The following is a 23,063-nucleotide window of genomic DNA, read 5'->3' as shown; positions in this document are numbered from 1 at the left end:
CTGCGCTGTGCTACGTACCACTGCGCTGTGCTACGTAGTACGTACTACTGCGCTGTGCTACGTAACACTACGCTGTGCTACGTAACACTGCGCTGTGCTACGTGCCACTGCGCTGTGCTACGTACCACTGCGCTGTGCTACGTACCACTGCGCTGTGCTACGTGCCACTGCGCTGTGCTACGTACCACTGCGCTGTGCTACGTGCCACTGCGCTGTGCTACGTACCACTGCGCTGTGTTACGTACCACTGCGCTGTGCTACGTACCACTGCGCTGTGCTACGTACTACTACGTTTAGCTACAAAGAGCTACACTATGATAAGCTACACAATTTGTTATTAAAAACTATATTTTTGTGAAAATATATTTTATTCCTTAGTACTTAAAAATATTATATTTAAATGCCATCTTATACTGTTGCTATTCTCTAAAGCTTAAAAGATACAAAATCAAAAGTTAAGTTCAGACTTCTGGGCGGTGTCGCACCAGGTCTTGACGTGGGGTATGCTGTACACGTTGTCCACGACCTGCCGGAAGCTAGGGTACTGGACGTCCAGGTCTGGCATCTGCAGCATCACCTTCAGGTAGTCGAACATGCCCGCAAACACAAAGTCTACCCAGGTCAGCTGGAATGAAAATCAAAAGTGTTAAGATCTGGCCATGGGGGTACCCAGGTAGGGGCAGGGGGGAGGAGGCAGCTGCCCCCCTTTCCCCCCTAGAAGATAAAAGAAACGTAAATTTTCCTGGCAAGTGGGAATTAAAAACGTTAAAAACCTACTCTGCGCAAAATGAAGTGTTGGAAACAAAAAATCTTTTCAGTCAGATATTTTTTAACCGACTTCCTTGTTTCAATTCGTACCTACCTAACCTACCTACCTACATAAACCTACCAGAGTTCAGATCGAGCATCTTCTCGAAACAGTTATGACATCTGTCTGTCTCTGTGTCGGTCTGTCTGTCCTTCACGCCTAAACCACTGAACTGATTTTGCTGAAATTTGGTATAGAGATAAAAATAATATATATCCCGCGATAAATAAATTTTGAAGTCGTAATTAGCTCGCATTTACCCGCTCCTCAGACCACAGTCCGCAATTTAGCTAGTAACTTACCGATTAGCTAGTAACTTGATGACGCAATTTAGCTAGTAACTTACCCTTCCAAGGGCTAAATGTCCATCGTTCTCCCGGATGATCCTGTCCAGCTCCTTAAGGGCTCGGGGGTAGAAGTCCTTGCTGAAGGTGTCGTGTTTCCGCGCCTTCACCGCCGCGTCAGGCTCATAGTGGACCATGCTGGCTCCTGGAAGCAGTAGCGGAGTTAAACGGGGGGGGGGGGGGGGGGGGGGCTATTACGCAGCTTGTTATATTATATTGTTATTTGTGTGCGGTAGAAATAAGAATAGTAATTTAAATTAGTAAAAAAAAATTGAAAAACTGGACTGCATTCGTCAATTTGATGATGTTTATCAAACTTTATTCCTCTTCAACGTTACTGCCAGGAGTGCCAAGGCTTTACAGCTTGCATAAGAACCATCTCATTCTGGTACAGTCGGATAAAATAAGGATTAAAGTATATAAAAATAATGTATTAATTTCACAACCCCCTTGTTTTTTTTGCGTAAAAAGGTTACTTTTATTGCTATACCTAATTTATCTTTCTACTTTAAAACAAACTATACTTAATTTAGCAAATTTCAAAGCACGTAATCTATTATTCGTTTTTTTTAATGAGATAAACGCAAACGCAAACGAGCAAACGGGTCACCTGATGGAAAGCAACTTCCGTCGCCCATGGACACTCGCAGCATCAGAAGAGCTGCAGGTGCGTTGCCGGCCTTTTAAGAGGGAATAGGGTAATAGGGGAGGGTAGGGAAGGGAATAGGGTAGGGGATTGGGCCTTCGGTAAACTCACTCACTCGGTGAAACACAGCGCAAGCGCTGTTTCACGCCGGTTTTCTGTGAGAACGTGGTATTTCTCCGGTCGAGCCGGCCCATTCATGCCAAAGCATGGCTCTCCCACGTATAGATAGTTATTGGTTAAGACCTAAAACACATAGTTATAAGATAACTTCTTGAGTACTTTGCAAATAATGCGCCATAACTATTATCCTGATAGCAGTGCCGTCTTTTTTGCGCCCTGTGCGAGCTTCTACAACTGCGCCCTTGCTTTTTTACATATTATATTACTCAAAGCAATGTATAGGTCTATTTTACTGTTGGAATCGTGCTCTAGGGGCGCAGCGGGAACTATTATCGGGAGCAAACCGAAAAAAGAATACTCCTGCCTGGTTTGGCCATTTTTGCGCCCCCCCCAGAGTCTACGCCCTGTGCCTGGGCACCGGTGGCACCGCCCTATTTACGGCACTGCCTGATAGACCTGTATAGATAGCTAACAGATTGCAGTATGTGCACGAAAATATTGTAGCTGGTTTTTTTCTGGAATATTCTTTGTCACTGCAACTTTTAAAGTTATTTTTAGTTAGTGTCCTAACTGTTCTTGTCATCCATACCCATACTTTACTAATATTATAAATATGCGAAAGTGTGTCTGTCTGTCTGTTACCTATTCACGCTCAAACCGCTGACCCGATTTTGCTGAAATTTAGCATGGAGATGCTTTGGGTCCCGGGAAAGGACATAGGATAGTTTTTATCCCGAAAAAATGTACGGTTCCCGCTCGATAAACGAATTTTGGCGCAACGGAGTTGCGGGCGTCATTTAGTAAGTCATATTTTAATCTCTGTTGGTTGTCTGGAAGAAACCACTTGAAGCGATATAAGACTGCCAATTTGCTTACTTTTTGTAGGTATTTTTGTGGTATTTTTATTATAAACTAGCTGTCCTGGTGAAGTGTGAACTTCGTCTCACTTTAAAACCTTCCCTGGACTTCTACGAATATTTTAAGACAAAAAAATTAGCCCAGTCCGTTCAGCCGTTTTCGAGTTTTAGCGTTACTAACACAATTGAAAATCCATTTTAATATATATATAGACTAGCTGTCCCGGCAAACGTTGTTTTGCCATCTATATATTAATACGTGAGCCGAAAACTTCGTAACCCTTTTGACGAAAAATGGGGAAACGTAGGTGAATGAAATTTTGCACAATATTATAGTTTATATGGTGAAGGAGTGCATCGAGCTAATATTATTTTGAAATTATCCTTTTGTCATACATTTTTTTAACAAATAAAACATTACACACACTCTAGGAAAAATGACAGATTTTTGATTGACAAGCCTATACATACGAATTATACTCTTTGATTTATGGTTGAAGTCTGTTGACAACAAGGTGACAAATTGAAAATGGATTATAGTTTTTTTTTATTGAATCTGAGATACTATTAGACAATGCTTTAAACACGGCCAGTCTGAGATCAACTGAGTCCCAGAGACAAGAATTGAAAAAAAATTATAAAGTCAATATTTTTTACAAAATATAGGTAGTAGGATGGTAGTAGGTGCTGCCAAAGAAGCTGCAAAGTCTGGTGGTTTAAGTAATTTCAAAATTTTTTGTCAGGATCTTCTTCCTCTGGCCAAGTCGCATTTGACTCTGGAGTGGAATACCATTTGGACTGAGTCGAGTAGGGATAAAGGACGTTTTTACGCTGAAATTCAGGATTCAGTACCTAGTCGACCGTGGTTTTTTAAATATTTGAAAGCTAATAAGCCTGTTTGCTCTACTATCTGTCGGCTACGTCTGGGTCACTCGTGTAACCCGGTATTTCTAGCTAAAATAAGGGTGAGGGATAGCTCATTGTGTGAATGTGGCTTGGATGAAGGCTCTCCAGACCATATATTTTTTGCTTGCGAAAACAACCTTTCATTGTACGATTACCTTCCTCCTAATATTCCTCGTCCCACTAATCTTAAATCTATTTTATCGTTAGTATATTCTCCATTTATTGACATCTTATGCTCGTTCATTGCTCATAATCACATTAGGCTCTAGTTGTAATATGATTTCTCTTCCTTTTATATTTAATATAAGTAGATTGTATTTATGTTTATGTACTCTGTGTATCTTTAAAGGCTAAGAAACAATATGTTGCTGTACTTATTTGCTTGTTCTGGTTTTTTCTGTTTCATTATTTTATCTTGTATTTGCATGGTCGCATGAAGTCATCACCCGTGCCCGCTGCATGGCAATCAGTTTACGTTATAAGTTATAACTGTTCACATTTTTCGCCTCAACTCTGACGCTGGCAACTCCTAAATGGGGAGGCTTACGCCAAAAGAAGAAGAAGAAGAAGTAGGTAGTAGGTAGTCCTAATGTCGTTGGAACTAAGGTCGAATTTCGACCATGGGGCGATCTCTAGTATAAATAATTTTTGGTATGAAAAATAGATGTTGGCCGATTCTCAGACCTACTCAATATGCTCACAAAATTTAATGAGAATGGGTCAAGCCGTTTCGGAGGAGTATGGCAACGAAAACTGTGACACGAGAATTTTATATATTAGATTTATGTTTTTACCTTAGTTTTTACTTTTTTGAATAAGCAATTAAAAAAATAAAAAGTAACTCATTGTTTACTCACTATATCGTATATCTCCCAGAAACTCCAGACTCTCGTCGATCTTAAAGTCCTCCTCCAGGTCTTGGCCGACGAGGCCGTACTTCCGGCCCAAATACTTGGCGATGGCAGAACTCTGCGTGTACACTCGCCCGTTCATCTCTAGCACGGGCATTTGCTGCAGGGGCGTCGCTGGAATTGAAACAAAGTTATTTAAAAAAAACTAATTGGATAGGATTAGGTATACTAAAAATAACTAGTTACTTTAGCAAACGAGGGAGTAGAAGGTGGTAGAAGATACTACAACTGTGCTTACGATCTTACGGAAAGACAGTCACGTTTCTTTTCCTCGGAATTCCGATATCAAAAAATATTTTTAACTTAATTTTGACTTCGTATGGAAATAGAGTATTGCGCTATAGCTCATGAGAAAATTTTTCTTTCGAATATTATAATATTTTCTAACAATAAAGTGTACAGGTGGTGTAGGTGCACAGGCACGCACAGGGCACAGGTAAGGTTCAGCAAAATTATGGAAAATTCTGTATCACCTGTAACATGCTTGGCAGCCCTGGATTTATAAATAGGCCGTATAGGCCGCGGCCTAGGTGCGGCAGCGCCCTAGGGGGCGACTGATTTCGGACACTTGGGTCGGCGGAAATAAAGTGGCCTACACTCCGAAAAAATATAAATCCGGCACTGCTTGAGGGTACTCACAAGTCTTGAAAGTGGGCCACTCGGCGAAGGTAACGCGGTGGTCGGTGAACGGCTCCCGGCCGTACGCCAGCAGCAGCCGCAGCGCCTCGCCCAGGCCCTTCACGTCGAAGTAGTGGAGGACGGTGCCCATGGCTGTAATTATAACATCCATACTTGTAATTTAAATGCGTAAATAATATATAAATCCCGGAAAAAGTTAAGTTTTTTTTTTATGAAATAACGAGCAAACCTGATGGAAAGCAACTTCCGTCACCCATTGACACTCGCAGCATCAGAAGAGCTGCAAGTGCGTTGCCGGCCTTTTAAGAGGGAATAGGGTAAAAGAGAAGGGAAGGGAAGGGAAGGGAATAGTTGAGGGTAGGGAAGGGAATAGGGTAGGGGTTAGGGGATTGGGCCTCCGGTAAACTCACTCACTCGGCGAAACACAGCGCTAGCGCTGTTTCACGCCGGTTTTCTGTGAGAACGTGGTATTTATCCGGTCGAGCCGGCCCATTCGTGCCGAAGCATGGCTCTCCCACGTATATTATCATGTAAGTACCACATATATTAGTAAGTTTCATGTGAAATGAAGAGCGAATGCGTGATGTAACAAGAATTTGGTCTAATCAAGTTGTAAGAGGCACAGACCAGCTCTGGATTTATGTATAGGCAAGCATAAGCTGTATAAGCCATGGCCTATGGGTGGCACGTCCTATGGCGTCCTAGGATGGCGGATGAGTTTGTACATAGGGGTGGTAAAATTAAAGTGGCCCTGGCACAAACACAGCACAGAAGTTCCCAATAATACTATCAGAGAAAAGATTATATCAGTCTTGGTTTAGATCAGACAACTGGCTGAACTGGCTCGTCCAGCTATGTTACGTGGGTCTGCCATCTGTCTATGAATAATTTTCTTTGTTGTTAAATGAGAAACAACGGTATGGTATAACAAATAATAACAAGGTACGCCTTAACAGACTTTTATAGCTTTATGAAGACGCTAAAGCCTAAAGTTTCTTACTATCTTGCCTATAATAAGACTAAGACTTACCTGCAGATAAAATTTAGGTATGTGTAGGAATCCGCGCTTTATGACTGGCTTCGGACAACAAATATGTATAAGATTCCAACACCATATAAAAGGAGCACTCACTGCTTCAGGCTATAAAAGTTATAACCAAGTTCCATAAACACCACTATTAAAATAAATAGATAAAACTAAAGGGACATTACCTAAAGTTACTTCAACACGCGTCCTTCGGTGTCCTGGGAGTTACTGACTCCTGTGTTTAACCAATTGAGTAGACATAATAATTGACTCACAGCTTAAACTATGCCAGTTACTGGAATGTACTATGAAATACTCGTAGTTACTAGTTGCGACTTGCGAATAAACGGGAAAAACTTGTAATGGTATTAGGTTGTATATTGTGTTTTGTATAATTAATAATTATTTAGATACTTACGTTAACTACCTAAAGATGTTCTTTCTTTCTGCAGTTTACAATCATCATTATCAATACAGCTTTTAATGTTTTTTCAGTGTCTACCAGGAAAAAAAAAACAGTGTTAATTACTACGTTAAATCAGATGCGCCAGCATTCAACAAATAAGTACACCTCTTGTAATACAACAAAATTTTAACGAAAACGCTAAGTAACATAAAAGCAATTGATGTAATTAAACTGTTTTATGCAAGTTACTGGAATGATTTAAAGAAGCCTATGCAAATGTTAGAAGAATGTGTGCATATCAAGTAACCGACATTACAATTCTTAATTACATTAGTGCAAACATTGCGATAAGAGTTTGTTTTCGATTTAAGTAAATACTTAGTTAATTTAATATTTATTTCATAATGAGCTATTAAATATTTTACTTTTAAAACACAAAATATTAATTTTTCAAACAATATTAAGTGTAACGTTACTAAGTGATAACACTTTAGGGTGTGTATGAGTCTTTTGTATTACTAAGTTAGTGTTTATTGTGAAATCCATGACGCAGGGGCGCTTACAAATCACAAAAAAGAAGTCATACACACCCTAAAGTATTACCTAGACTCAAGATAATACGATCTAGATTCTAGAGATGTGCCGATGAATGGCCGACTAGCCGACTATCCAATTAGTCGGTTGCAAAGAAGCCGACTAATCTACCGACTAGTCGGCCTAACCAAGGGCGTCGCCAGCCGATGGCGCAGGGGGGGACAAGTTGACTTTACCTACTACAATTCATACTTTTCTCCTTCTCTATGAATGAGAAAACAGTACAGAGTCCAATGTGTAAAGCTACACGAGCACGAGCTCTTGACTATGCAATAAAAACTTGTAAATAAATAAGTTATAATAACATTTATTAGAAAAATAGAATAAAAGGAGTTGAATTTGAATAAGTGTACAGCGTACAGCATATTTTTTTTTAAATTACCAGATTTTAAAATTATAGTAGTCGTTGTTTGCATTATATTTGGCAACATTTTTAGAATCTCTAGGGGGGGGCAGCTGCCCCTCCCTGCCCGCCCTTGGCGACGCCCTTGGGCCTAACCGATCATGGTTTCGGATGTTTCCGTAACGCTTCGTTTACTGCAGTCTGCACTGATTCGCGGGTTGCGCAGCATGTACCCACTACCACGCACTACGCTGCCTACGAACGTCGTAAGAATTGAGATGATCGTCATGAGAATTGAGACAGTTGATGGTTTTCAGAATGTATTTTTTACTATACAGTCAGGTATAGTCAGGTAATTTACGGCACATCTCTAGTATTATCACTTAGTTTTATTACACCTATAAATGTACCGTCGGTGGCCAAATTATTTAAATACTTACTTGAAAAAAATAATCATTTTTGTGTCTTATAAGTTATTTAACCCATGGGTACCGTACCGTGACAACGCACATGTGACTCATCGAGTGCTGCGGATGAACTGGGCTTCATTTAAATAAAATTAGGGGTGCAAACGAGCAAACGAGTCACCTAATGGGAAGTAGCTTTCTTAAAAGGTAACAATTTCCTTTTCTTCAAACGAATCTACTGCCAACATCAATAAGAAATACTTTTATTGTCTACACTCTATAGCTCCTTAACGTCTCCGAGGTCCAGTGACTTAGAGCGTGGCTCTTGAGTCTTGACTCGGAGGTCTTGGGTTCGATTCCCGCGTTGGAAACATGTTATTTCCAAGTTTGGTTAGGAAAATGCAGGCTGATCACCTGCCCATCCGACGCATGGGCATGTAAAAAGTCGGTCCTGCGCCTGATCACCCGCCATCGCCAGTCGTGTCGGTCTTCCGTTCCACAGCCCACTGGGCACTGGGTTATGAGAGAAAGGAATAGAGAATGTGTACTGCGCAAACACTTGGGCACTATAAAATTACTCCCGCGTAGCACGCCTGGTTTAAATTAAACCGGCCACCGTCACCGAAACCGGTCTGGGTATTATCTATAGCTCCATTTTCCCCAACTCGCGCTTGGCCATTTATTTCGTAACTTTGATAGTTACTTATCAACGTAGTGATAAGTTCGAGTACTCACTTCTCAGCGATAGACAAAGTAAATAGTAACAGTCGAATGTTTTCTTCGTTACGTTGAAAAAGTAAAAATATTTTAAGGTAATTTAAAATGCTATCCGCGATTCGTTGCAGATCGCATTTTTCTTTAAAAACAACCTTTTTTTAAATTTTACTGAAAAAGAGATAGTAGTATATACAGAATGAAAAAATATTAATTTCCACAGAAACTTTGTTGATCACGTGAGTTTTTTACTGTAGAGAAGCATATTTTTTCCGTAAATTTCCAAAAGTCGTAGAACAGAAGTTTTTCAGCATAATAATTACCCCCTGAATCACCGCCTTTTGGCTTACTATAACTTATTTGAAACTCCCTGCATATTATAAAGACTATAATAATATTATAGTTAATAGGGGACATTTATAAATTAATTCCTTCTGTTACCAAATTATAATATCTAAAGAACAATGGCCAAATCGTACCAGGTTGGCGGTGGCGTCCCGATATGCCATTAGTAGCAAAAATTTCCTAATATTTTAAGGCATCGAAAATCATTAGAAATGTGTCTATAAATAGCCACAAAAAAAAGATCAATATATTTTAGTTTTGTTATGTTCTGACAGCCGGCGATCATTCGGTCTATTATTTGGGTAATACTCTAGGAAAAATTGAAATAATTAGAAACGAGATCGCCGAATAAACACTTGTAGGCCACACCGCAGACGGGAAAAAGGTAGTTCTTAAGTCTAACCTCAAAATAATTGTAAACGTAATTATTATTACAAAAAAATCGTGGCTATTTAGACATAATTCTGAAACGGAATTATGTTTAGAGCATAAGAACAACCAAATCTAACTATAGTTTATTTTGGGACATCAAAAATAAAAGTCTAGTCCAGCTCCTATACAAATTGGCCATGATTCTTTATTATATAACTCAAAGGTGACTGACTGACTGACATAGTGATCTTGACCTTGAGTCTGGACTCTGGACGGATCGGGCTGTGGCATGCAGGTAGTTGTTATGGCGAAGGCATCCGATAAGAAAGGATTTTGATCAATTAATCTACGCCCAAGGGGATAAAATGGGGGATGAAAGTTTGTATGAAACTTTGTCAATTTTAAACCAATCGGGCTGAGACTTTGATACCTAATCTTATATCTTTAAACGAAAAATTCTTGTATGTAAGTAAGTATATAAATATGTAATTGGAATCTCGGAATGGGCTCCAATGATTTTCATGTAATATAAGTAATAGGGGGTTTCGGGGGCGATAAATGGATCTAGCTAGGAATATTTTTTAGAAAACGTAATTTTATACGTGTTTTATCGAAAACCGAGCAAAGCTCGGTCAAATAGCTAGTTAATAATAATAATTCTTAATGCGAGCGAAGCCGCGGGCAAAAGCTAGTTTTTTTAAAGAATAAAAAAAACCACATAATGTAAGTTTAATAAAATTTATTGAAAACATAAAAGTATTATTGGTTACTAAAGTTTCGTAGACACTGATTAGCCTGTATAAACCTAGGACTAAAACTTGCTTTAATACATTTTTATACAGCGGTATACTCTGTTCAGCGGGGCTAAAATTGTCGCTTTAGAGAATCACATTACGAATCATATTCATTTTTTTAATACCTCGATCGTGGGAATCGCAGACACAATAGATTTTCAATTGTTATGCTACAGCCGGTTACCGCTTGGGGATTGATGGGTTATGTAATCGCAAAATGGTCGCTCTGCTTGCAATTATTCATGTTATAGTAATTCCAAAAGGTAATTTGACATTCGTCAGTTTGACAGTTTTGACAATTCATTTGCTGAATTGATTGAGAGGAATTGCTAAATAGGACTCTTTTAGCCCCGCAGATCTAATTTAATGCAAACGTAAACAGTTAACAAAGAATACAATACATTACAATTCAAGAATTAACATAATCAGCGCCATTCGCACCGAAACCTTCTCTTTCATTAATACGACAAACGAAAAAGATAACAATTTTAATCACTTTTGACTCCAGTGTGCACCTAGACGATCAATTTTATTGTGCAATATCATTGAACAATATTATTGAACAATTTATTTGACAAAAAGATTGAAAGTTGGCTTCCTAAAATCCGGACACAGACTTCGGTGCCTTCTCGCTGAAGGCTTTGACCTTGGGCAGGCTGTAGACGGTGTCGTAGACCTGTCGGAAGCTGGGGTACCTGGTGTCCAGGTCCGGCATCTGGAGTATCACCTTGAAGTGGTCGTAGACACCAGCGAACAGGAAGTCTGCCCAGGTCAGCTGGAAAGATCATGAAGGATGTGCTTTAGATTTTTGCAAATAGTTCTAAGATCTAAGTTTTTTTTAGTATTCATTAAATAAAATATTATGTAATTTACAGGAGGAATCCTAAAAATACCTTATCTGGTGAGAACACCAGATGAGGCATTTTATAATTTAACTGTTGCCCGCGACTTCGTCCGCGTGGACTTTATAGTTGTTCCAGTACATCTATTGAGTCGTTTACGCGCAAATCAGAAAAGTATATTGTGTGGGAACCGCACATTTTTACGGGACAAAAAACAATTACTTGTCCCAGATTCAAATTAGTATCTCCAATCTCTATGCCCATCAAAATAGGTTAAATAGTTTATCATAAAAGTTTATGGTGCGGGAACCGTATATTTTACGGAATAAAAAGTATCCCTTGTTCTTTCCCGAGACTGAAAGTATTGGCATACCAAATTTCATCAAAATAGATTGAATAGTTTAGACTTTAGGCGATAACCATAAAAGTTTATTGTGCGGGAACCGTACACTTTCCGGGACAAAATTAGTATTCCTAGTCCTTTCTCGAGACTCAAAGTATCTCCATACCAAATTCCATCAAAATAGATTGAATAGTTTACGCGCAAATCATAAAAGTATATTGTGCAGTAAACAGTAATTTTTCCGGGACAAAATGTATCCTATGTTCTTTTTCGGGATTCAAAGTATCTTTATAGCAAACTAGATGTCCCGCGCGGCTTCGCCCGCGTAAATTAGGAATTTCACAGAAACCGTACATTTTCGAATAAAAATAGGTATAAATACTCGTTTCACGTAGTCTACTCCATACAGTGTGTAACAAAAATAAGTCATAATACTTTAGGGTGTGTACGTGTTCCTTGTAGACTTGTAGAGAGTTCACTGTGAAAGTAGCAGCGCTGAAAGACGAAAATTTTTTTTCACTTTTGTATGGGCAAGGGCCCGAGCGTCACGAGTTTCCCCATACAAAAGTGAAAAAAAAATTTGGTCTTTCACCGCTGCTACTTTCACAGTGAACTCTCTACAAGGAACACGTACACACCCTAAAGTATTATCACTTATTTTTGTTACACTCTGTATAAGTGCCAAATATTGCTATAAAATTGCTCCAGTAGTTCGTGAGATAAACTCTTTCTAATATTTTCCCCGTTTTTACCACATTTTCCTAAGTTTCTTCGGTCGTATTACTCTTAGCGTGATAATATAATATAATATAGCCTATAGCCTTACTCGATAAATGAGATATCTAACACTGAAATAAATTTTTCAATCGGACCTGTAGTTCCTGAGATTAACGCATTCAAGCAAACATACTCTTCAGGTGTGTGCATTTTAAGTATAGACTTTTTTAAATTATCGCTTGACTATAATATTTGTAGGAAGTAGGATACTCGTATTATGTGATGTCGTGACCACGCGAAATATAACGTTCCTCGCAGCTTCACCCGCGTAAATTAGAAAAGACAAATTAGTCCACAAAAAATAGCCTATGATCCTTCACGTGGTCTACTTCTTATCTGTGCCAAATAACAGAAAAATTGCTCCAGTAGTTCGTGAGATAAGCCCTTTCAAATAATTTGCCTCTTTTTTCCACATTTTCCTCTATTTCTTCGCGCCTATTAGTCTTAGCGTGATAAAATATAGCCTATAGCCTTTCTCAATAAATGGGCTATCTAACACTGAAATAATTTTTCAAATCGGACCAGTAGTTCCTGAGATTAGCGCGTTCAAATAAGCCCTTTCAAATAATTTCCCAAATTTTTTCCACATTTTCTCTATTTCTTCGCTTTTATTAGTCTTAGCGTGATAAAATATAACCTATAGCCTTTCTTGATAAATGGGCTATCTAACACTAAAATAATTTTTCAAATCGGACCAGTAGTTCCTGAGATTAGCGCGTTCAAATAAGCCATTTTAAATAATTTCTCCCGTTTTTTCCACACCTTCCTCTATTTCTTCTCTCCTATTAGACTTAGCGCAATAAAATATAATCTATAGCCTTTCTTAATAAATAGGCTATCTAACACTGAAAGAATTCTTCAAATCGGACCAGTAGTTCCAGAGATTAGCGCGTTCAAATAAGCCCTTTCAAATAATTTCCCCCCGTTTTTTTCCACACTTTCCTCTATTTCTTCGCTCCTATTAGTATTAGCGTGATAAAATATAGCCTATAGCCTTCCTCGATAAATTGGCTATCTAACACTGAAAGAATTTTTCGAATCGGACCAGTAGTTCCTGAGATTAGCGCGTTCAAACAAACAAACAAACTAACAAACTTTTCCGCTTTATAATATTAACTAGCTGTTGCCCGCGACTTCGTCCGCGTTAGCATAGTAGATCACATCCCAAGTATTATTTATTGTACAAAAATATTCAATGTACAGAATTGACTTTCCTACGATTTTATTATATATAGATGTTCAGCACGGCTTTGCTTGCGTAATTTAGGAATTTCACGCAACCGTTTTCCGCATAAAATAGCCTTTGTTCCTATACGTGGTATATTTTTCATGTTTGCCAAATAACAGAAAAATTGCTCCAGTAGTTCGTGAGATAAGCCCTTTCAAATAATTTCCCCCGTTTTTTTTTTCCACATTTTCATCTATTTCTTCGCTCCTCAGTCTTAGCGTGATAAAATATAGCCTATAGCCTTTTTCGATAAATGGGCTATCTAACACTGAAAGAATTTTTCAAATCGGACCAGTAGTTCCTGAGATTAGCCTTTTTCGATAAATGGGCTATCTAACACTGAAATAATTTTTCAAATCGGACCAGTAGTTCCTGAGATTAGCGCGTTCAAATAAGCCCTTTCATATAATTTCCCACGTTTTTTCCACATTATCCTCTATTTATTAGCTCCTATTAGTCTTAGCGAGATAAAATATAGCTTATAGCCTTTCTCGATAAATGGGCTATCTAACACTGAAATAATTTTTCAAATCGGACCAGTAGTTCCTGAGATTAGCGCGTTCAAAGAAGCCCTTTCATATAATTTCCCCCGTTTTTTCCAAATTTTCCTCTATTTATTCGCTACTATTAGTCTTAGCGTAATAAAAAATAGCCTATAGCCTACCTCTATCAATGGGCTATCTAACAATAAAAGAATTTTTCAAATCGGACCAGTAGTTCCTGAGATTAGCGCGTTCAAATAAGCCCTTTCATACAATTTCCCCCGTTTTTTCCACATTTTCCCCTATTTCTTAGCTCCTATTAGTCTTAGCGTGATAAAATGTAGCCTATAGCCTTCCTCAATCAATGGGCTATCCAACAGTAAAATAATTTTTCAAATCGGACCAGTAGTTCCTGAGATTAGCGCGTTCAAACAAACAAACAAACTCTGCAGAATTATAATATTAAGTATAGAAATTAAGTATAGATGATTTCGGAAGGACTTAAAGACAAAAATATTACAAAGTCAGAGCATGCTTTGCTTCCTTAAAATATTCAACCACCACCGGTTCAACCTTAGCCAAATGAATTCAATAGGTCGAAGCCGCATTAGAACTTAACTGTGGAAGTGGACTTCGCAAATCGCAAAATTCGTAAAGTGACTTCGATGTTCAAGAACTTGTCTTCATCATCAGCTATTTCAAGAATCAAATTACCTTTCCTAGAGCCAGATGTCCGTTGTTCTTCTTGATAAGCTCGTCCAGCTTAGCTAGAGCCGTGGGGTAGTAGTCTTTCACTAGAGCCTCGTGCTTAGCTGCTTTGGCCGCTTCGTCTTTCTCATGATGGGTGGTGTAAGCTTCTGTAATGTTAAAAACATTCATGACTTCAAATACTTTTACACTATAATAAATAAATTAGCTCGTCTGTCAAGCGCCCAAAATGAGCGTCTTCTCGAACAATTTGATCATTTGCGGGGTACTTTGGATAACTCATACTTTCGGACATATCAGCTATACCATCAATACCATCCATCAATCAAGCCTTTAAAATCAGGATGTTCTGGAAAGATCTGCATTAGCTTCATTGGGTTCTGAATCTGATTTAAAAGCCTTTAAAATCAGGATGTTCTGGAAAGATCTGCATTAGCTTCATTGGGTTCTGAATCTGATTTAAAAAGTTTACTCATGCTCAGTTTCTGAAAAATTTTAGACAAGAGTTTGTCTATTTCACAGATAGATTACTAATTATACTCCACTCGGGCCTACGAATAATAAAAACTTTTTATTCGTAGACTCGGGCTAACTTGTCGCTAGCGGTCGTTGACTCCCTGTCAAAAACTTGTAATTTTCCATATAAACCGCGATTGACAATGAAGTGTCAGATATTGTCAATCGTGGTTTTATATGGAAAATGACAAGTTTTTGACAGGGAGTCAATGACCGCTAGCGACAAGTTAGCCCTCGGAGTTGAGTATAGGTTAAAGGGGAAAATATTAAGTAGGTTTGATTAGTCAAAAACTCAAAACACAAAGCCGGGCAAAACTAAGGTTTTGCCCGGCTTTTTGTGTTTTGACTTTGACTTTTGTGCAAAGCTTTGTTTCAAGAGACTCGTTGGTCTGTTTATCATATTTGTATAACTCACTTAGACGAATGTCATAGAAGAAGTCGACATTCTGGTCGATCTGGAAGCTGTCCTCCAGGCTGTCTCCAGCCAGGCCGTACTTGTGGCCGAGGTAGCGCGATATGGCCATGCTCTGGGTATACTTCTTACCGTCAATCACCAGCATGGGCAGTTGACCGAAAGGCGTGCCTGAAAAGTTTAGACTTTAGACAACAGAATGATATAAGGGTTTCTTGTGGTACGGAAAAATTATCCTCTGATTTGAAATCTCTTATTGCTTTATTTTTTTGCGCCAGTATGAGGGTTGTTTTTCGAAGGTGTCATATAATAATTGCTTTGTATAATCTATAATATAAAAATGAGTCGCTGAATGAGTTGCTAAGCGCAAAACTCGAGAACGGCTGAACGGATTGGGTTAATTTTAGTCTTAAAATATTCGTAGAAGTCCAGGGAAGGTTTTTAAGTGACACGAAGTTCACCGGGACAGCTAGTAAATTATATTATTAGTGATTTTAGCTTGATGGGTGTCGTTAGATCCATGTTTAGACTTTAGTGTGAGAGTGATACGGGATATATCAAAAGTAGTTGATTTTATGTTTGTCATTAATTGTCCTTACCAAACTTGAAAACAACCTATTTTCCAACGCAGGAATTAAACCCACGACCTTTGAGTCAAGAGCACGCTCTAAACTACTGCACCATGGTGGCGTGCCGTCTATATAAGTACCATACTTTGATATACCATAATAATATATAGACGGAACGCAACCGGTATATAGGTACCATCGAGGAAATTAATTCCTAAGCAGTTGACGGACCTACTTAAGTTGGTCGGCATATGGGTTTGACCATAAACTAAGGAAAATTTTTCTCTATGGTTTGACTTAACGCGACCAAATCACTTCGGTCCGCCTTTTGCCTGGGAATCAACTTCTCTGATAGTACATGTATGAAAATACTCACTGGGCTTGAACTTTGCCCACTCATCCTTGGTCAGGCGGTGGTCATTGAACTGGACGTCGTTGTAGGCCAGTAGCAGACGCGCGGGCTCGCCCAGAGCCTTCAGGGGGAAGTAGTAGAGGTCCACCTTCGACATGATTGCTGGAAGGGATAACAGGACCTTAGAATGTGTTAATTGGTGATAGTACTTGTTTTTTTTCTTTTGTTTTTTTTTTTAATGAAAGAAGGGGGCAAACTAGCAAACGGGTTACCTGATGGAAAGCAACTTCCGTCGCCCATGGACACTCGCAGCATCAGAAGAGCTGCAGGTGCGTTGCCGGCCTTTTAAGAGGGGGCAGGGTAGGGAAGGAAATAGGAGAGGGTGGGGAAGGGAAAAGGGTAGGGGATTGGGCCTACGAGTACTATCGCACTTGTACGAGTGGGAAGTAAAAATTATCAGTAAAGATGACTATTATTTATAAATAACCTAAGATTTATTCTTATTCTTAGTCAATTTACCATTCTAAGGGCCTGTTTCACCACTTCCTGATAAGGCTATCCACCAATTAACTTGACAGATCAAGTATGGAGAATCTGTCAAAAAAGTTGTGTATAGCCTATTAGGCACTTTATCAGAAAGTGGTGAAACGGCGCTCAGAAAGGCCCTCAGTCAATTAATTATATTGCAACGTCGGAAAGCGTTGTACATTTTTAGGGTTCCGTACCCAAAGGGTAAAAACGGGACCCTATTACTAAGACTTCGTTGTCTGTCCGTCTGTCCTTCTGTCTGTCTGCCTGTCTCCAGGCTGTAACTCAAGAACGGTAATAGCAAGAGAGTTGAAATTTTCACAGATTATGTATAATATCCGTTGCCGCCACATATGGTTGCCGCTATAACAACAAATACTAAAAACAAAATAAAATTAATATTTAATTCCCGTACAACAAACATGTTTTTTTGGCCTTTTTTGCTCTATATCAATAATGGCAACAGGTAGGTACTTGAATTTTTCTCATAGTCCTTAGTTATAAGTGTACTTTAATATTTAATAATAATATTAAAATAAAATATAAAATTAAGGGGGACTCCCATACAAAAAACCATACGTGCGCGAGTCCGACTCGCACTTGGCCGACTATTAAATTTTCATAGAATCCAGCAAACACTACGAGTAGCAAATCTATCAATTCCATGTGAAGTCCATTCCCACTACTGTGGCTCCTGTTTCGCCAGGATCGACAGCGGTATTCAACCCCAAAAAATCCTTTGATATAATCTCAGGAAGCCTGAGATACTCACTTGTTCACAGAGAGCTAGTAATGTGTATCCTCCGTAGTCAATAAAGTTTTTAATTTAAAAATGCCTATTGTTGTATTATTCTCAGACCAAATAAAAAAATATTTGGTCTGAGGTATCCATACTAATAAAGTGTCTGTCTGTCTGTCTGTCTGTTACCTCTTCACACTCGAACCGCTGAATCGATTTTGCTGAAATTTGGCATGGAGATACTTTGAGTCCCGAGAAAGGACATAGGATAGTTTTTATCACGGAAAAATGTACGGTTCCCGCGCGATAAACGAATTTTGGCGCATCGGAGTTGCGGGCGTCATCTAGACTTTACAGATAAATTATTGTTACTACGTCAAAGGCGTGTCTGAATAACAACTTGTGGGCTCGGCACTGATATAGCGACCGGTTTACTGACCTTGGTATTAGGTACCGATAACACCATCCATTTTACGATATATGGCGAAATCATACTTTGAATACAGTTGCAGAATATATATTATAATAGTATGGTTGTCATGTTAGCGAACAATGTTTGAGTTCACAGGCAGCTCAGACCAATTAAAAATACTTTTTATTTGGTCTGAGTTCACAGGATGTTTGATTGAATACTTCCTAATTGCAGTATATTCCACGAAAGGTTGTCGAAATACATAATATTTTGGTCCCAGAAAAATAGCGTCATTACGTGGTCATTACGTTTACAAAATCTTTTTACTTTTCTAGGACTCAACGTGTTTTCGTCAAAACCACCAGTTTCTATCAAAACCTAAATCAATAAACGTAGGTAAGGTTTTAAACAGTTAAATTTATGTTATTACTCATTAGACATTAATTATCAATATAGATATGTCGCAGCCAACTAGTTGAAATAGCCATTCAATCAAACAGCTCAAAAAATCAAGCAGCAATATAGGAATGAAACCTTGACCATAAACTTGTTGTTGTAACTTACCTACCGGCATTTTAAGATCAAGGCCAAATGTTAATGTTACAAAATACAAATTACAATATATATATTACGTTAAACATAAAACATAATGTTTGTATGCTGTTTTGTATCTCCGACACGTAAATCTAATTGCCATAGCAATAGAGTTTCCAATGACACATAAAAGTAATAACTCCTATGTTTTATGTACCCATTGAAATCTATCTCTACATATCTGTAGTTAAAACAATGTAGGTGAGTACAATTATTATTATTTTTAGGGTTGCGTACCCAAAGGTTAAAAACGGGACCCTATTACTGAGACTTCGATGTCTGTCCGTCTGTCTCCAGGCTGTAACTCAAGAAGCGTGGGAGAGCCATGCTTCGGCACGAATGGGCTGGCTCGACCGGATAAATACCACGTTCTCACAGAAAACCGGCGTGAAACAGCGCTTGCGCTGTGTTTCGCCGAGTGAGTGAGTTTACCGGAGGCCCAATCCCCTAACCCCTACCCTATTCCCTTCCCTACCCTCAACTATTCCCTTCCCTTCCCTTCCCTACCCTCCCGTATTACCCTATTCCCTCTTAAAAGGCCGGCAACGCACTTGCAGCTCTTCTGATGCTGCGAGTGTCCATGGGCGACGGAAGTTGCTTTCCATCAGGTGACCCGTTTGCTCGTTTGCCCCCTTATTTCATAAAAAGCGCTATTACGCGCTATCTACGAGTATACTTAATATTATAAAGCGGAAGAGTTTGTTAGTTTGTTTGTTTGTTTGAACGCGCTAATCTCAGGAACTACCGATCCGATTTGAAAAATTCTTTCAGTGTTAGATAGCCCATTTATCGAGGAAGGTTATATGCCATATTTTATCACGTTAAGACTAATAAGAGCGAAGAAATAGAGGAAAGTGTGGAAGAAACGGGGGGAAATTATTTGAAAGGGCTTATTTGAACACGCTAATCTCAGGAACTACTGGTCCGATTTAAAAAATCTTTCAATTTTAGATATCTCATTTATCGAGGAAGGTTATAGGCTATACCTATTTTATCACGCTAAGTCTAATAGGAGCGAGAAATAGAGGAAAAAGGGGAAAAAACGGGGGAAATTATTTGAAAGGGCTTATTTGAACGCGCTAATCTCAGGAACTACTGGTCCAATTTAAAAAATTCTTTCAGCGTTAGATAGCCTATTTATCAAGGAAGGCTATAGGCTATATTTTATCACGTTAAAACTGATGAAAGCGAAGAAATAGAGAAAAGTGTGGAAAAAACGGGGGAAATTATTTGAAATGGCTTATTTGAACGCGCTAATCTCAGCAACTACTGGTCTGATTTCAAAAATTCTCTCAATGTTAGAGATTCCATTTATTGAGAAAGGCTATAGGCTATATCTTATCACGCAAAGACTAATAAGAGCGAAGGAATATAGGAAAGTGTGGAAAAACGGGGGAAATTATTTGAAAGGGCTTATCTCACGAACTACTGGAGCAATGTTTCTATTATTTGGCACAAATAAGAAGTAGACCACGTGAAGAATCATAGGCTATTTTTTGTGGACTAATTTGTCTGTAAAATATCTAATTTATGCGGGCGAAGCCGCGCAGAATATTTCGCGTGGTTACGACATCACGCGTAAACGTCTGGACCCATTTTGCTGAAATTTGGTATAAAGATACTTTGAGTCCCAAAAAAGAACATAGGATACATTTTGTCCCGGAAAAATGTACGGTTACTGCACAATATACTTTTATGATTTGCGCGTAAACTATTCAATCTATTTTGATGGAATTTGGTATGGATATACTTAAATGAGTCTCGGGAAAGGACAAGGAATACTAATTTTGTCCCGGAAAACGTACGGTTCCCGCACAATAAACTTTTATGATCATCGCCTAAACCAGGGCTTCCCAAACTTATTTGTACTGTGACGCCCTTGGGACTTTGCCATTTCTTTACGACGCCCCTCAACCCAGCCCCCAAAAATACTTTCTAATTTTAGAACTAGCCTACCCAACATAGGTTATCATAAAACACTATTTGGACATTTATATGGTTATTAGGAAATAATGACCAAATCAAAATACAAGCATAAGCCAGCAAGGCTGGCGAAATTGAAGGATGCGCTTGCTTTTCTGAGCATATCTTCTGAAACCGGGGATATAGACTGCCCGGGATGTATGAAAGACATAATGGGCGAGGCGTTTACTCGATTTGGTTGTGTTGACATGCGACGCCCTTGGGACAATGTTGCGATGCACCGGGGCGTCGCGACGCACAGTTAGGGAAGCCCTGGCCTAAACTATTTAATAAATTTGGATGAAATTTGGCATGGAGATTGGAGATACTAATTTGAATCTGGGACAAGGAATGTTTTCTTCCCGGAAAAATGTGCGGTTCCTACATAATATACTTTTCTGATTTGCGCGTAAACGATTCAATCGATGTACGGGAACAACTATAAACTAAAGTCCGGACGAAGTCGCGGGCAACAGCTAGTTCATATAAGAGAATAAGAATTATTTGATGCTTCTTAGTTCATTTAAGAATAATTATCTTACTACTTTACTTTAGGAGCCGGTTTTAATTTTTTGTTTAAAAATAATTATTAGATTGAAGTTTTCGTAAACAGTTTTATAAAATTGTTCTATAAAACTTGCCTAAGATTTAATTTAACCATTAACTAAATGTTAAGTTGATATTTCTCAAACTTTCCAACTAAGTATAATACTAATTAACGTAAGCAATAACTTATTCGAAATATTATTATTTTTAATTATACTTACTTACAGTTAAATTGTAGGTACTTACCTAAGTCTTATTTTTTATTTAAAATAATTTAGATATTTACTGTAGCTAAAGGTATTTTAGTTATAATTCCATGACCATGCATGCAGATTGCAGCATGACCATCATAGACCATGCTATTTATAATAAAAATTCTACGCGCTACTTTATACGTGGGAGAGCTATGCTTCGGCACGAGTGGGCCGGCTCGACTGGAGAAATACCACGTTCTCACAGAAAACCGGCGTGAAACAGCGCTTGCGCTGTGTTTCGCCGAGTGAGTGAGTTTACCGGAGGCCCAATCGCCTATCCTATTCCCTTCCCTACCCTCCCCTATTACCCTATTCCCTCTTAAAAGGCCGGCAACGCACTTGCAGCTCTTCTGATGCTGCGAGTATCCATGGGCGACGGAAGTCGCTTTCCATCACCTGATGGAAGGGGGCAAACGAGCAAACGGGTCACCTGACCCGTTTGCTCGTTTGCCCCCTTATTCCATTAAAAAAAAATGTATGTGAAAATGTTTTATTTAACCACAAATTACTAAATTATCTAAATATCTACGCGAATTATTATTAATGTTAGCTTTACAAGTTTAATTTGCTACTTATTTTAAAAATTAAACTTTTATTAAGCGCTATTAACTTATATTTTAAGCCTCTAAAGTCTAAGTTCACTCTGGACCGAACTGACAACAGCAGTATTTCCGGACCAATACGACCTGCAAACCTTCAAGAAGATATTAGATAGCCTATCTTAAAAGGCCGGCAACGCGCCTACACCTCTTCTGATGACACTGATGTTGCCATATTATGTCCATGGGTGACGGTATAGTTGCTTTCAGATGACCAGTTTGCTCGTTTGCCTGCTAGTTTTATTTAAAAAAAGTAAGTTATTCACAAAGCTTACCTAGTTCACGACAGTACCACAGCAAGGCTATAACACGACTGAGTATTTACGATAGGTGCGCTGTACGGGCTTGTCCGATAAAATGATACGAAGATACTGGATTAACTGGATACACTACACAATACAAAGCTGTACAGTAGATTAACTGTCTATTTATCCAGGCCACTACATTACAGTATCGAACTGTACCCCTCGCGGGGAGCAAATCACTAGGGACTCAGAAGCGAGCGGTGACGCACGCGCAATATTTTTTCGTCTCCATTTAACCACTGCTGTGACAGAATCGTTAGTCCTTATTAATCTGATAGATATGAACAATTAAAAAAACCGGCCAAGTGCGAGAATTACTCGCCCATGAAGGGTTCCGCAGCAACAATAAAGTTTATTTTTTATGATATTAAAAGGTTTTTATTTATTTTTATGTTTCAGTTGATTTAATGAAAGTTAATTTAAGGTTATATCTATTCCACGTTATTAAATAACTCAGTACTTTATTTGTGCAGTGACGTAACCTTAAACCTATCAAAGATAAATAGTTTATGGGTAAAGTTGTGTAATTGGGGGGCTAAATAAGCTTTAAAATTTGGCATAAAATATAAAGTTTAATATAAAAAAATGAAATACTTATTGTGTGCACACTGCACAGCTGTATTGATTTTTGACACCAATTTTGTTGACATCGCGCGCTATAA

The 23,063-nt window shown here is 38.6% G+C and overlaps 1 protein-coding gene across 1 annotated transcript; it reads right to left on the bottom strand.

Moving 5' to 3' along the window:
• Window positions 1-444: 444 nt before the first annotated feature.
• Window positions 445-22,432, bottom strand: LOC121735685. Its single transcript, XM_042126587.1, has 9 exons — window positions 22,372-22,432; window positions 16,487-16,624; window positions 15,545-15,712; window positions 14,620-14,762; window positions 10,837-11,008; window positions 5,232-5,363; window positions 4,539-4,706; window positions 1,155-1,297; window positions 445-625 (listed from the first exon to the last, which is right to left on the bottom strand). The coding sequence occupies exons 2-9, from the start codon at window positions 16,617-16,619 to the stop codon at window positions 449-451; spliced, it is 1,236 nt and encodes a 411-aa protein (XP_041982521.1). The 5' UTR covers window positions 16,620-16,624; window positions 22,372-22,432; the 3' UTR covers window positions 445-448.
• Between the last annotated feature and the right edge of the window lie 631 nt (window positions 22,433-23,063).

The sequence above is a fragment of the Aricia agestis genome, chromosome 17, assembly GCF_905147365.1.
Source record: "Aricia agestis chromosome 17, ilAriAges1.1, whole genome shotgun sequence".
Lineage (NCBI taxonomy): Eukaryota > Metazoa > Arthropoda > Insecta > Lepidoptera > Lycaenidae > Aricia > Aricia agestis.
The sequence above is the reverse complement of the archived record's forward strand: the minus strand, read 5'-3'. Positions and strand labels throughout refer to the sequence as shown.